This window comes from Ammospiza caudacuta, chromosome 6 (genome assembly GCF_027887145.1).
Source record: "Ammospiza caudacuta isolate bAmmCau1 chromosome 6, bAmmCau1.pri, whole genome shotgun sequence".
Classification (NCBI taxonomy): domain Eukaryota; kingdom Metazoa; phylum Chordata; class Aves; order Passeriformes; family Passerellidae; genus Ammospiza; species Ammospiza caudacuta.
The window spans coordinates 10063989-10079798 of NC_080598.1; the positions used below are offsets into that span (position 1 = coordinate 10063989).

General features: G+C 42.5%; 1 protein-coding gene across 3 annotated transcripts in view; it reads right to left on the bottom strand.

Moving 5' to 3' along the window:
• Positions 1-174: 174 nt before the first annotated feature.
• NAV2 (neuron navigator 2) overlaps positions 175-15810 on the bottom strand; it is a 203492-nt gene continuing 187856 nt past the window's right edge. For all 3 annotated transcript variants that reach the window (XM_058807864.1, XM_058807865.1, XM_058807863.1), the window contains 11 exons: positions 15283-15442; positions 14709-14809; positions 13305-13400; positions 12461-12629; positions 10149-10384; positions 8828-8982; positions 8316-8387; positions 7642-7838; positions 7346-7464; positions 4063-4266; positions 175-3832 (listed from right to left, as the gene is read on the bottom strand). In XM_058807864.1, coding sequence (XP_058663847.1) covers positions 3707-3832; positions 4063-4266; positions 7346-7464; positions 7642-7838; positions 8316-8387; positions 8828-8982; positions 10149-10384; positions 12461-12629; positions 13305-13400; positions 14709-14809; positions 15283-15442 — 1635 coding nt within the window. In that variant the 3' untranslated portion in view covers positions 175-3706. The remainder of the gene's footprint in view (positions 3833-4062; positions 4267-7345; positions 7465-7641; positions 7839-8315; positions 8388-8827; positions 8983-10148; positions 10385-12460; positions 12630-13304; positions 13401-14708; positions 14810-15282; positions 15443-15810) is intronic.

The window sequence follows — 15810 nt, forward strand, 5'->3', positions numbered from 1 at the left end:
ACTGGATGGACAGGTGAGGGCTCTTGGCAATAAAGATAAATCTCACTCAATAAAGCCAACAAAACCAAAGGAGTGAACCAACCCCATGACCCGCAAATGAAAAATTATAAAATGGGGATTAGGAAGGGATAAAAAGTTCTGGGAAGCCACAAATCTGAATAAATAAGCATCAATTTTATTGAATCATGAATAATTTAAGACTGGTACAATCATCAGCTTTATTCTCCATGACACGGGGTGGGGAAGGGGTAGAAACAGGGAGAGTGAGAAAGGGGAGGCATGATCTCAAACAGACCATTCACAAATTCCAATCCTAAATGAGAACTGAAAATTAAATAGGGAGAGGAGCAAATGGAAAACATCATAAACGTACACAAAATACTCAATTCCTAGTTTTCTCTTTAAAAATGGCTAGAAAAAATTCATCAAAATGCAGCACTTTTAATCAAATATTTACATTTCTATGTTACAATGAAAAAATGTACATCTTATAGAACATATTTCATAAACTGTTCCACTGGAAACGACTAGATCAAAACAGCAACCTTCCATTTAATATCAACAAAGATTTTTTTGCTTTGTTTTTGTATATTATTTTTTTCTTGAAAGAAAATTGCCACATTTAGACAAGATTTCATACACATAATATCGAAGTTAAGCATCAACAATGAAATATCAAGTTTGCTTCTTTCAAAATGTACAAAAAGGCTAACCAACCCCCTCCCTCCCCTTTCCCAAATAAACCACATTTCATTTATGGCCTGTATCATTCTTGGCAGTTCTGAAGGAAAGAAAATGGTTTATTCTCTCAATTTATAACTCAACACGAATGTTGCATAGAATCTTGCATTTCTCGTTGATATTTTTTTTAAACAAGCCAACTTTGTAAGGAGGAGAAAAAAGGAAGGAAAAAAAATAAAAAAAGGAAGTGTTTTGAAAAAGCCTTAAATGAGAAGAAAGCCACCTAAAGAAAGAGTTAATCTATGAAAAGTCCTGATAAAAACTAAGACGTGTGCACAACAGGTAACCCTGCTTCCCGAAGTTTCAGAAAAGACATGGAATATTGTGATGCTCAGAATGACTAGCCTATCCAAAATTGCCTCTCTCACTTTAAGCCAAGCTAGTGTCATTAAAAAAAGAAGAGATAATAGAAATTTCTTCCTGAGCTTAAGCACAGGATTAAACATGACAAAAAAAATACCCCGTTCCCCACAAATAAAACATTACTTTAAACTTGTCTTTCAGCACTCAGTTAAAGGTCAACCGAGACATTTTCTAGAATATTAAGTCCATTTAAAGCCCTAGCCCTGCAACTGGGTTTTTTGACAGGCACATGCTCTGTCTGCATGGATTCAGTTGGGGGATTAGGTACCAAAATTCACAGTAGTAGCAGGTAAAGTCAGTGCTGGGAAGCAGAATTGTCAAGACTACTGGGAAAATTAACTTCTCTCAAACTCATCATCAGCATGCTATGGATTTGACTCCATACAGATCTAACCCATGTTTTACAGTACCAAGAACTGGATTAGGAAAACTGGCTGAGTAACCTTTGTTATTCCATTCAGTGAAATAATGAAATCAGAGTTCATAAAGTTAAAACAGTAACAACACCAAGCTCTTCCCCCCCATCATTAAAATATTTAAATTTTTCCTTTTACAATATTTTTCTTTAAAAAAAAAAAAAAAGTTATCAGCACTTAAAAGTTGTAACAGGAGCAGATTCAAGACCAGCTTAGTAAGACAAAGTACAGTTATATTACAGAAAGTCATGAGGTATAATAAAACCATCCTCTCGAGCTGAGCCACAGAAGCATGAACTTGTTTGTTATGGTCCTTTAAACCCACAAGCTATTGACAAAGTGTTTGTAGTAAGATTTCTTTCTGTACATTGAAAAACCAGCATATTCCTGTAATTTATTAGAGCTGAAAGGCTTCTTTGTCCCTTCTGCGTGGATAAAACAGCTCTTCAGTGATTTGTTAGCTGGGGATTGATATGAACCTGAAACGTTATCTCATTTCCCTCCTTTTTTGTCACATTAAAACAAATTCTAGTATCTCATACAAACAATATTCACAGCAACTTATGATATTTCAAGAGATGACTTTAGCCCTGTTTCTTTAAATAAAATCCCATAATATACAGCACTAATTTAATCCAACACAATTAGTACAAAATAAGGCATCGCTTTTAGAAGTCAGCACCAGAGGAGAGCTGGAAAGGCTCGCACAGACCCCTCCTGAGCAGTGAGGGCTGGCTGAGGTACAGCTGCTGTGCTGGGGAGGATGGTGTCACGGGAAAGTGCAGCTCTTTGGGAGGGAGTGTTGTGCTTCCCAGCACAGGTACAAGCCTCAACACTGATCGTGTGCGTGTGTGCGTCACAGAGGAGGGGACACCAAAGCAGGTTCACAGCTCTGCCACAACTCAAAAGCATGGCACAGCTAAACTCAAAGGACACAGTACTCAGTACCTTATCTTTTTATTTCCAGACCTGAATACTGCTGAAATGCTATTTTTTTTTTTTTTTAACTTTGCAATTAAAAAGAAAATTAATGGAAGTCTTGTCGCCAGAGTAGCACTGGAACTGCCACAGAGCTGAATTTTAATTAACCCCCTTATGGTTGTGCTGATTGGAATGAAACCTCTGAACAAAACCCAAAGTTGTCTAAAAACAGCTGTCACATTTCATGGCAAGAATTAAAAACTGAAAGTCTGACTCACCCCTTGGCAGGGTGCAGCTCACCCCTGTGTGTGTACAGAGCTCACGTGCCTGCGCACTGCCAAGGGTCCCTGGAGCTGTGGGGCTCCATGGGCACAGCCCTGCCACTGGCCCCTGTGAGGAGGGAAGCCCCCTCTCCTCAGGGTGGGTCAGTGGGGTGTAAACACCACAGAGGTCAGCCCAGCTGGTGGTGTGGATCTGAGTGGGAAGAGAATTGGGCCCTGACTAGCAAAAGGCTACCTGATTTTTCATTTGTAGCAGGATTGATTGCTACACAGTGTTTGAAAAAAACCTGATTTGTTCAGACTGTATACATATTTTTATATATTCCTATTTATATATATAATCTTTATAAACACACAATGAAAGAAAACCAAGGTTTCAGACTGGCAAGGAGAGCAGCGATTTTTGTTTTAGTTTTTTTTCCTTTTCTCTTTTTTTAATATTTATTCAAGCTTCCCTGTTTTGCAGCTTTGCCTTCATTGAGTATTATTAGGAGGCAAGTTGTAGATATTGTTATAGCACCAGAACTATATGAAGCTGAGTTTAACCCACAAAGCTGACTGGTAAAAGTCCAGCCCTCACGTAAATGTGTTTGGTCAGAAGCAGCATAGGCAAATATTCCCTCTCCCCTCTCTTTCCAGACAGTACATGGCACTAAGCTGCTTGCTTCACAGCTGTGAAACTGCCCCTCACCCCAGTCCCTTCAACTTGGTAATGATGATTATTTTTAACATCTTCAGGATCTTAGGCATAAGAGCTTACAGCAACTAAAAAGAAGGAAACAAAGGAGTAGTGCAGTTCTCATCATCGTCAAAAGAAAAACAATAAAAAGGTCACTTGGGTTGCCTGCACCCAGGTTCAAGATTGCTCCAAGTGTCTTGTTCTTGCAGCTCTTAATACTGAGATCCCAGCCCAGGAAGGTGTTCTTTTCATCAGTCTGTGATCAGGGCTCTTGCCAAGAGGAAACAGCTTCTGCCTGAGGGAGATCACAGCGTGGACTCCAGGGAGGAATCCAGGATGTCATCGTGGTGGCTGTTGCTGTTGGAGTCGCTGTCGTAGCTCTGGGGACTGGAGTAGTTGGCTGCCTCCTGGAGTCTCATCAGCATGTTCATCTGCAGAGCCAAGGAAGTTCATGATTATTTGTACTTTGAGGCAGGAACAACATTAACTGCACACGACAGCTACGGCGGCGTTGGCTTTGCCAGTGGGCAAGGAAGGAAAGGGAGGAATGAGCAGGGGCAGCAACACTGAGACTCAGAACAGAGGGACTGACTGATTTACTGGGATTTCCCTAGAAACAAGGCAAAGGAAAGAGCTCTGCTGCTCAGGAATGGGAGCTTACCAGAGGATCTCCCTCAGCATCACTCACTGGAACCTGCTTGCTGGCGGAGCCCTCCCGGGACACGGAGTAGCCGTCGAAGCCCACGTCCTCGGGCCTGAGCTGGAGCAGGGGGGGCCACTCGTGGTGCTGGGGGCTGGCTGCCCAGGGGTACGTGTCCATGACCCACTTGGCAGGGTCCTCCCAGGGCGCTCTCCTCCCATACAGCTGAAAGGGCACAAAGCCGTGTCAGACGTTCCAACCATCTCAGCCAATGCTACCTGACCACAATGAACGTGCCACGGTTCCTGTGCTGCAGGAAACACTTGGCAAGCAGGATTGAATGAGAGAGTTTCCCTTCCCTAAACACACACCAAGCCCTTTGTCATGGCACTGCTTTGGAAGGAGCTGACCACCTTCTCCAAGATTGCAGTGCCCTTCCTTCTCTTGGCACCAGCTGCAGGAAGAAATGCCTGAACATCACATCACCTAATTAAGTCAGCTTAAACAACCTCAGCGCACTAAAGAAGCCATCAGTGCTGACATCTGGGTTGCACTGGGAGCTGCCTTACAAATTGCCATCCATGGAATGTGGAAGAGGAAACATGAGATCTGTCACCAGGCAAGAATGGTGGATGTCAAGGCATAAAGTTTTCCATCAGATTTTTTTTTGTGTTCAACCAAGGAAAAGCACCAGCAGCATTTGTCCATGCTCAAGTTCCTAAGCAGGCAAGCTCTGCTTCAAAAACTTTTTTCTGGATGGAACAGACTGTACTACTGAATAATCCCAACGTATCCTCCCTGTTCTATTCTATTTGTCTTAGCTAGACAACACATTCATTTGAATGCTTCATGACTTCCAAAAGCATAAATACAACTACAAGTGGCTTTAAAACATTTATTTCCACTTTATAAATATCACCATCAACATCCTTCAGCAACTGCTGCTTGTCTCTGACATTTTGTCATTGTCCCCTTCCTGTAAAAACAAAGGCCTAGCAAAGAAATTCCCCAGTTCTCAGATGGATCTAGGACTATCTCACTTTCCTCAATGCTATTTCTCCATGGTATGTTTTTTGTGGGTTTAGATTCTGCACGCACAAAGTATTGAAGTGCTGTGAGCACCAGCCCGTGGTGTGCTGTGAGGCAGGAGGCTCCAGCAGATGGTGCCAGGCAATCTGAAACAGACCCTTCATCCCTCAGCCCTGCTACGTTACCTTCCCTGTAGCTGCAAGGTGGGGCCAGCCAGATTTCCTACTTCAACCTTGTTCTCAAATTTACAATGACACGTGTCATTTGTATCATAAAGTGGTGAGGACTTTGTATTTTTCACATCTTTTCTCCTGCAAAACTCTGAGCGGATCTGAGCTCAGGAGAGATAAATGCCTCACCAACCATGGCAATCAGGTCTGTCCACCCCTCCCAGTGGCACATTTTCCAGGGAGCAAGTCTTGGGACAAGGATGGAACAGGTTGCTCCTCAAAGCACAAAAGAAAAATCACTGGAGTATGAGTGACAGTGCAGGAAGCCACAGGGACTCTGTGTCCTCTTTCTGCGGGTGCTGCATTCTGTACTGATACACTAAGCAGGAAGAACTTGGGTTTTATACAACCTTCTAATTTCCACATCCCTGTTTTGAAGAACAAAACAAGCCAGCTCCCATGGGAGCAATTATTGCAAGGATTCATTTGGTTTGTTTGTATTTGACCCAAAATAATTCTCTAAATGAGAAACAGAAATACAAAAATAGCTGAGAGCAGATGCACAGAGATCAGAGCAAAATTAGGAGTCCACCTTTCCTTTCTAGGAGGCAATTTCGGGAAAGAAGATGTGCTCAGAGGAGTCTTTGTGGGGTGAGGAAGAGAAAACAGCCCCAGATGAAACCCACCTTTCCAGCACTAGCTTGTTCATTAGCACCACTCTGGCTACTCTTCAAGTACTAAAGTGCATCTTCTTATCCATCAACCAAACAAAAGAGAAATTATTTAAATAGGGATGAATTAGTGCAATTTGGGGAAATGGGGCTGAAGGCTATAAAGAATCTAAAGCACAGTGGGAAACTGTGGGAAGTCCTCACACCTGGAAAAGCTGGAGGTACTGGGCAGAACAAGGAAGCAAAAGGATGGTTTTATCAATTACTCCCTCTCCACTTCCACTACCAATTTTTCAATGCCTTCCACAGGTATTGATCAATGATATGAGAGCTCCAAAACCCAGTGCAAGGAGCCCATCATTACTGTGAGTATCAGTTCTCCCCATTTCAAGAGCAAGCAAAACCACCTGCTCTACATTTTCTTGTTTTAGGTTGGAAAGGTTCCTGGCTCCCATTACCTTCCTTTAAAGCAAGTTTCATGTAAAATGGTTCTCCTGTTCTATTTCTAGCAAAGTTCCCGAGTGTGTTTTGTATTCCAGGACCTGTTGTTTTCCTTATGGCAAAGAGTCTACCACAACTGTCCCAAAAAGAATGAGGTCTCCAAGTACTGGCAAATTTCAAATGGCAGCTGCCCAAATTGTACCCAAAACTTGGGAGAATTCATGTGTTTCACAATTTTTTAAGAAGCCATTAGTAAAAGATTAGTTCTAAACTGTATTTTCAAGTAGGTGCTGCTGGGCTTATTCTGTGAACAAAGAGCTGGTTATTAAGAAACCTCTTTTGTTCCCCTATCTAAATGGCAAGTCTACAGCAATTCTCTGCTGAACCCTCCTCCTGATTCCAACAAATTTCATAGTCATAGGGACACCAAAAACTATCTTAAATTGCCAGATTATCTGTGTTTAGTAATTGAGTCACAATCAATGATGATTTCACCTCATCCTCTGAAAGAATTATGAAGGAATCTACTAAAAAAATCATCTTAAATACTGAGAAGTAAACAAAATGTTACTGATACTGCTCCTGTACACATTCTCTCTGTGCAAAGCTTTGTTCCTATGCTGAGAGATTTGATTTCCAAAGGAAAATCCTGTGTAACACAGTTCATGATGATGAGCCTATTTCTGTGATGCACAGGATAATCTGAAGGTGTGCTTTTGGAACTCAGTATTGAAAGGCATTTGTACATCTAACTCCCCCCACTGCAAACATCAGCAGTTTGGCATCTAATCACTTCTTCCACTCTCTACTTCAAAAGTGCTTGAAGAGACTCATTGTGCCTGAAATTACTGACAACTCTGGTTACATTTGCATAGACATGCAGATATTCAACATGCAAGGCAGTATCTACAGAAAATGTTGCCACCATTGAGTTTTGCTGCCTTCTGAACAGATGCCAATCTAGAGCTATGATTTTCCCCTTTGCTTGCTCACCTGCAGCCCTTCTCTTACTGCCTCCAGAAGATATGGAATGATGGAGTAGTTCCACAAGTCAGTGAACCAAACTCTAGAACCATCTACATCTATTGGACACGAAAGGAAGAGCCGTGGACCTGGAGAAGGAAATTCAGAGATTACACTCAAATCACAAGCACAGTAAGCATCAAAAATAGGGTGATGACATCTAAAAGCAGGGTTTTAAAGAAAGCCTTTTTTATGTGACACAGCACAAGGAAGTACACAAGGAAATAAAATACATATATTTACATATGCCTGGGCACAGTACTTACCAATAGTAACATCAGAGGAGCTGTGAGCCTCCAAGAATTTGTTCAGATGTTGCCAGACCTTGGGAATCCAATCAATAATCTTCACCAGCTCTGCATTCCTCATCCTGCCACTGATCTCTGTTTCAATCAGTTTTCTCCTCAGGAAGCGGCCGAGAAAGCCCTTGACTGGCTCAGTGTGGTTTGCACACAGCACCCATCTATGGCACAACACCAGAAATGCACTTTATTTCTCTTCCATGCTACTGAGGGTAACTATTCCTGACTACATTTCTCTTCTTATTTCCAGATTATCAGGATCAGAATGGGCTATTCCAGTTATACTTGTTTTTCAGCAAAAGTTACTTTGAAATATTTCACTAGATGAGCCAATTTTTATTGTGCATTGTTTCAGCTCATTTCTCAATAATCTGCTTTGCCTAAATATTGTCTTACTGAAAATCTGGTAGAAAATCAAATATCTTAACAATCCTGGATAAAATAAAAGTTTCATGAACCCAGTTCCTTTAATGACAGCACCATAACCAAGCTGAACATGTCAGGGCAGCAACGAGGAATAAATGGCATTTCTCTCTCACATTGCTATTTCAGCTGATAAGAACAATTTCAAATGACTCAGTAGCCATTACTTCTCTGCCAGCCCACAAACATAGATGAGAAACATGAATAAACAGTACCTGAAATTATGGTGAAGTTGAAGATTAGGTGTGGAGGAGGTGGCTTGGTTCATTGTTCCAATAATATACGGACTATTGGGAGAAAAAAATCGAGCAAATCAAACTTGTGAACTTCAAAAAACAAGTTTTAAGTAAAACCTGAATATTAAAAAAAGTTATTCAAAACTCTTTTGTCAAAGAAGGTTTTGTAGTTACTTATCACCAAATTCTCTACTGAGATTCTGTGAACATCAAATTCTGGAAGCAAACCAGAAGTCCCAAAACAGGATCTTCCACCACAAATGGGGTTTAACTACTAATGGTCTACATCATGAAGCAAATGCTTACTATTAAATTACTTATTTCAGAAAAATAGATAATTCTATGTAGGAGAAAGATCCCTCTGAACCTGCTCATCTTCCTCCACATTACTAAATCAATGTAGACTTTGTTTTTGTGTGATTGGATTTTGCAGAAGCGTGCTCTGAGTACAGGATTAACATTTGAAATGTGTTCTGACACTGTTTCTTTACCATTTGTGGTACTTGCAGTTCAGAAGCCCATTAAAGATCTCTCCTAGGGAGCTAACATGGTGTAAATTATCCAAAATGATGACAAGAGGCATATCCACAGCATTATTTTCACTGTTGCACTGGTCTGCCAGGTTGGACAGGTACTGCCGGAGCTCCTGCATACCACATACAAAGAAAAGAAGCAAAAAACATATTTTTCTTCACATTTCTTAAAAAAATCAATTAAGATAAATAAGCCTGGTAACAAAATCTAAAGCAAAAGAGTCTGACATCTAACAAATCATGTTTCTCATTAACAATTTCTCATTTTCTAGGAGAAAACCCAAGATATGGTTTTCTTTCTCTTTTGTAGGTTATGCTGAAGACTCAGAGACTGTGCCAGAAATCCTGTGTGAGATAAGGGCTTAAAGAGAGGTAATATTTTGTAATTTAGCTTGTGTTTTTTATGCATCAATGTCAGACCTAAGAGGTCTCAAACATATTTTTGTTTCTTTTCAGGAATTTGATCAACTCTCCCCATTCCAAACCAAACTCTGCATTCCAGCTAGATTTGTTGTATCATCTTGCAACTGTTTTTCCATCTAAATACAGATGACAAAATTAATCTGGAACAAACCATCCCTCATCACAGGCCAAATCTGGATGCCTTCAGCAATGCTGGAATGACGGATGAGCTTTTGGTGCTGCTGATGAGTGGTTGAAATGCTCTCAGCAGCTTTAAAGCATGTCTGAAATCATACCAGTGGCATATAACCACAATTTCAACCATCCCTTTCCTCCAGAGGAAAATACGCCTAAGGCCATCAAATACTCAGATTTGTATTTTTTTCCTTTTCTTTAATCTAGATGATCACTGGAAGTATATTCATCAAAACCAGCAGCACATAAAACAGCAGAGACACGCCTTACCTGCCCAGGAATGTGTCTGCACAACAGCCCCTCCAACCCAGCACACGATTACAGTGCTGATACCTGCAGCTGCAGAACCTCCTGACAGCCTGCAGATGCATTTCAGGGTTCTGGGAAAAGTGCCCACATGCAATAGGGATTGCTTAAGTCTCTGGGAATTTTATGCAGGTGTTCAACTTCCAGGGCAATTCTCAGGCTCCTTAAACACTTGAAAGTCACGACACCTTTAGGTGTTTAAGTACACACCTGCAAGCCTGCTGTTCCAGACCCATAATCAAGTGAATCTGAAAACCTTTGAGTATTGCTTCCTTCAGGACAAACATCATGCTTTGAAAGTGAAGCAGGGTTCAAAATGCCAGGCTAGGAAAGGTCTCTCATTGTGAGCAGTGTGGGAGGGTTTGTGCGCGCTCACCTTGCTGGATTTGTGGTCCACGTTGAAGGTGGCGATGATGCCCTCGGCCAGCTCCCTGCCCTCCCTGAGCACCATGTACTCAGACAGCCTGTTGGCCAGGTAGGTTTTGCCCGTGCCACTGGGGCCTGACAGGATGATCCTCCTGTGCTCCATCAGCAGGGACACGTAGCGCTGCAGGATGGCCTTGGGGATCAGCGACTCGAACACCAGCCCGTCCAGGCTGTTCTCACAGACACCTGCAGCAGGGACACAGCCTCGCTCAGGGCATTTCCAGCTCTCATCCAACGGACCTGAGCAAGCTGCTCTTCACCTCAGAGCTAAACCCCTTCCCCAGCCCAGTGTCCCTCATGGTCAAGAGAGGCACACAGATGTCACAGACATCTTTTATGGAAAATCCTTTCTTTAGGATTTTTCCTCCTGAGAAGCTGAGAGGCCTCAGGAACAAAATGCAAACATTGATTATCTGCTGCTGTGGAATGCAACAGGTGCATCTGTGATTGCTCTCATGTGGTTGTTTCTAATTAATGGCCAATCACAGTCAGCTGTTATCTTTGTTATCATTCCTTCCTTTTCTATTCTTAGCTGGCCTTCTGATGAAATCGTTTCTTCTATTCTTTTAGTATAGTTTTAATACAATATATATCATAAAATAATAAATCAAGCCTTCTGAAACATGGAGTCAGATCCTCATCTCTTCCCTCATCCTCAGACCCCTGTGAGCACGGGCACACACATAAAGCTGGACACAAGAGCAGGGGCGACCCCTGGCCTTAGCCTGGATCCCCCTCCAGCCTCTTTAAATCTTCATCTGCATCCCTGAGGCCCTTTGGGAGCTGCCACACCAAAGGATTCCAGGCTACACTTTTCATGCACAAGCCATCCGTTTTACAGCATTTCACCACGCATTCACCCTGAATGTACCTGTTTACTTTTGGATCACTAGACAAAAAAAAAACAAACCCAGCTATCATCAACTCCCCCTACTTTCCCAAATGCTTGTAATTAAACCCCTCCTCTGTATGCTGATAGTTATCTCCTCTAACAGAAAACTCGTACTGATAAGCATTTATGCCATGTCAGCAGTCACTTTAGGCAGAATTGGCTTAGGGAAAATACACAGTGCTTCAAAATAAACAGCAGGAAGGGAAGTTGGCAGATCACCCAGAGGAATGTTTGCACCTCAGTGGTTACTTGGAATATTAAATATTTATATAGGCAGCTTTATATCTCAAAGGTATATGTAAGTGATTTTCCATAAATTGATTAAACACATTTCTATTTTATTGAAAAGTGTTATCCCTTGTGAACATTCAAGGCACATGTCAAGTCAGTGCAAGTTAAATATAAACTCAAACTGCAGCTTTACAGACACAGTTAGACCTTATGCAATATTTCAGTTAGGGTTTATGACTGGACAATGCATTTTATATAAGTAGAATATCCTGGGTTCATTTCAAGCCTCAGTAAATTGATGAATTTCACAGTTTATTTTGTCTTCCTGCCCACTGCTTTGCTATACAAGGAAACCTGGTTTTTACACCAAGATTCAAAAATCTGCTTTCAGTCAAATTTCAAAGTTGATCTGAAGAATGTTTGGCACTGCTCTCAAATACCATCTGTCTGCAGATTTCACGGGTCTAACTTTGAGCAAACTGATATATGTTCAAAATGCAGCAGTTGAGGGTTTTACCCCGAACTGAAGTTTCACAGCATAGTTTTCATAAAAAAGTTCTTCCCTGAGAAATGAAAGGAGAAACACAAATACTAAATTTTTATCAGTCTTACAGAATAAAATCAATGGGAATTCTAAAAACCATACACTTTGAGAAATCCGGATTTTACGGAGTTTCATAAAATTTGGGCTCCCTCCTTCCTGGTACTTAAGGAGGGACCCTTCAGTAAGACTAATCAAGCAAATGAGTCAAGATCCAATTTTTTTTTTTTTTTAAATCCTGCATGAAGGAAATAATAACTATAGCTGTGACAAAGAGCCAATGAAATTTTGAGGCTTGACTCATTTGGAAAGCACTTTGCTGCTCAAACAGCTCCACTGCATCCTTTGTGATGTGAGGTCTCCTCCAGGACAACTGAAGATCTGTGCAATTTTCCCTAGAGTTACAGGTTGAAAACTTGCTGAAATTACAGACTTAGCATGCCCCAAGTGCTGAGTTTATCAAATGAGAACAGCAGGAAGTAAATAAACGGTAGGAACCGGAAAAAGCAGCGCAATAAAAAAATCTCCACTCCTCTGAGCTTCCTGACTGGTAAAACTGAACAGAGAGAAGCCCAGCAGGCAGGTCAGGCAAGCTTACCTTTGATGGTGACTGAGATGGTGTTGTTGTCCCCCACCAGGTAGCCACAGGGCAGCAGCTCGGGGGTCTCGGCACTGCTGGTGCGCCTGATTTCCCCGATGCTGTAGCCCACTACGCTGTCTGAGTTCAGCCCCAGCTGGCTCAAGGGATCCACGTGGATGATGTACTCCTGGGGGGGCAAAGGGACACACGAGGTCAGGGCAGCAGACCCCACAGAATTGTCTAAGGCTCCGTGGAGGGCTGAGACTTAACAGTAGGAATTGCTGGGTCATGATGGGATAGAGAAATAAGCCCCTGTATTCTGTATTTTGGACCCTAGCTTATCTCTGTAACCCCATAGGTCATTTTCCCCTAACCCCTACTATTGGACAAGTTTGGATTCCCCTACACCCTATAAAAAGGGGCTGGTTTATCCCATTTGGCAGAAGAAGAGCCATCACTGGGACCCTTCACAGACCCCTCCATAAACCATCGCTGTGGAATCACCAGGACCTTTTCTTCTCCTCTCTCGTGTCTGCTTCTCCCCCTAGCCCACAGGAGCCTTAGCAAGCAGGAGTTGGAATCCTAAGAGAGCTGAGAATCACTGAAGAGCTGAAATCCACTGAGCTTGCTAAGGCAGCAGTGGCTACGAGCAGCCTGGGTGTTTGGGCACTCTGTCCCCAAGAGGGACTGAGCTACCCGGATAGGAGTGCCTCGCTCGGGGACAAAGCCAGCTCTGGGGCAGGGGACCTCAGTCAGGCAGCTCTGGGGCCTGCTCTCTGCTGGGACAGTGCTCAATGCACACAGCTCAGCACAGCCTGGCACCACCAGAACCCCTGGAGCTCACAGGTTTTGTAGCACTGACCTTGAACAGGCGCCTCACAACCCCGTCCAGCACATCCCACTTGGTCTTCCCACTGACTCCAATGCAGCCTATGAGGAAGGAGCGAGGCCTGGAGTCCTAAAGGCACAGGGATAACTCTGTCAGACAAGTGTGGTTAATGGAATTAAAGTGCTGGCTTCCCTGCCCCCTCCCTTTTGCTTCTCAATGATGGTGCATCCTTACTGCTCTATATGGTGAATTCTGAATGGCATATGGAACTCTTTTCACATGATAAATGTTTTCTACAGTGTTGGAGTCACAAATCTAAACAATACTCAGGTGGCTGTGATGTTAAGTTAAAGGTATTTATTAATCAATTCACGAACAATTAAAAAATCTCTGAGAGGATTACAGTTTAGCAAAGAGACAGAAAGTCTCTTAGGAATATTCTAGACAGAAAAGTAGACGTCAAGTACATTCTTCCATGACTTCACAATCAAAGATGTTACATTTGCTAGGTTTATCCTATTTATTTTCAGAAATTCTGCTGTGGGCACAGAAACCTATATATATAGATAAACTATACATGGCTGTACTGTATACATGGCTCTAGTAATACAGAAAGAAACTTTATATTTATATTCTATACTTGATGTACCACAGAATTTTGCATTTTGTAAGGGATTTTTAAGGCAGATAATAGAAATCAGAATAAATATAATTCTTCTGTTTTTCTACAGCTACATTCACTGTGAAACATTAATTGAAGAGAAAACTAATTTCTATCATAAGATTTGAAGTTTACTAAAACTTGCTGTGATTGCATTCAATCAGCAGCAGTTTTACTGCTTATCCAGGGTTATAATAATTAATGTAAAATAAGTATTTAATGGAAAGAGCTGCTGAGTCCATTTTATTTCTGATCATCCAGATTTTTGCCCATCCCTCAGGAAGACATGAAGTTACTTCTTAAACACACTTTTACAGGTGCTCAAAAATGTGAGGTGGCAAGGCCATTGCTTGTCAAGGACTGTGTAATATATTCAAGCATGTTAAACACACGAGACAAGATGCAACTTTCCATTATTTGCAATTTATTTGGGTATTTAGGATTCTTTCACGTACTTGTGGATGGAAAACATCTGAAAGGTGTCATTCTAAACAGGGCACTTGTGTCAGAGGGGACAACTTAAACTAGAATGATATGGTATAGCTCTCCCAGTTTGGATTTGTCAAGTTCTTCCATAAGATTGGTGCTTCTGGCATTTTGGTCCCTCTCAGCAGCTCCAGGGAAGCTGGAGGTGGCCAAGTGCCTTCTCTATCACCATCAACACACAAATGAACCATTTTCCTGAGAAAAACCTTGAAAGTCCTCTGCAAACTTGAGTTCCCTCACACATTCTGCAGCCACTGACATTCCAAAGCTGGGGATGAAACACAACCCACCTCCTTCCATTTCATCTCGTCCTGGAAGCTGACGACTATTTTGACATGCCTGCCTCCCTCCTTCCGGGCAGAGCCATCTCCAGGGTCATCCAGGAGCATGTCTGTGGGCAGGAAACATCAGCAGCCTCACAGCTGGAGCTCACTTACAATGGGGGCTGTTCTGGTTTATTGCAGTCAAACACAACACGCCTGGGCTTCACATGCCCCGAGGTAAAACACAAGAACCAGGCTGACTGCCTTCCCCGCCACATATCCCTCTCAAAAAGGGAAGGTCATTGAAAATTATTAGCCAGTTACTCTGTATTTTCCTTCCTATGATATATCCCCTGGCAAATGTGCACCATTAAATGGCTTTAAACAGGACTTTTCAGAGCTGAGGTCATAATTGGACACCTCTGACCGAGGGTGTAGCAGACCTACGATGATATTTAAAAGAGGGCTCTGTGCCAGCTCGTGACATATTTCCACACCTCAGCTGTGAATAATCCTCACGCTCTCATTTTTCCATGGCTAACCAACCCAAGCCTTCCAAGTGCAGGATGAAACCTGTCCCAGCACCCCTCATTAAGCTCACCGAGACTGGTTGACTCCGTGAGGTTCAGGCTGTGTTGAGAGAGACCCACGGAGTGTCTGGGAGAGGAGGAGATGGAAACCTGAGACTGAGCCCTGCTGCAGCTGCCGTGGTTTTCAGACTTCAGCCGATCGTTCTCTGCTTTCAGCTTCTCAATCTCGCTCTGGAAGAGACAAGTCAAAGTGAAAACGCAATTATAAGACAGCAACATAAGAAACTTAAGAATAAATGACAGTTTAGCAGAAAGGCTGTTTCCATCATGTTTTAATGACGGATTTTAATTATTAAAATGTCTGTTCTGTGAAACTCTTCAAAGTATCCTAAAATACCTCAGTATGCGGGAATTCACTAACACTGAAATGCAATGACCTCAAGGCAGAGAGCATGGCAACATCCTGGCCTGGATCAGGAATGGTGTGGCCAGCAGGAGCAGGGAGGTCGCTCTGCCCCTGTACTGGGCACTGGTGAGGGCACACCTGGAGTGCTGTGCCCAGCTCTGTGTCTCAGTTTGGGAGGGATGTTGAGATGCTT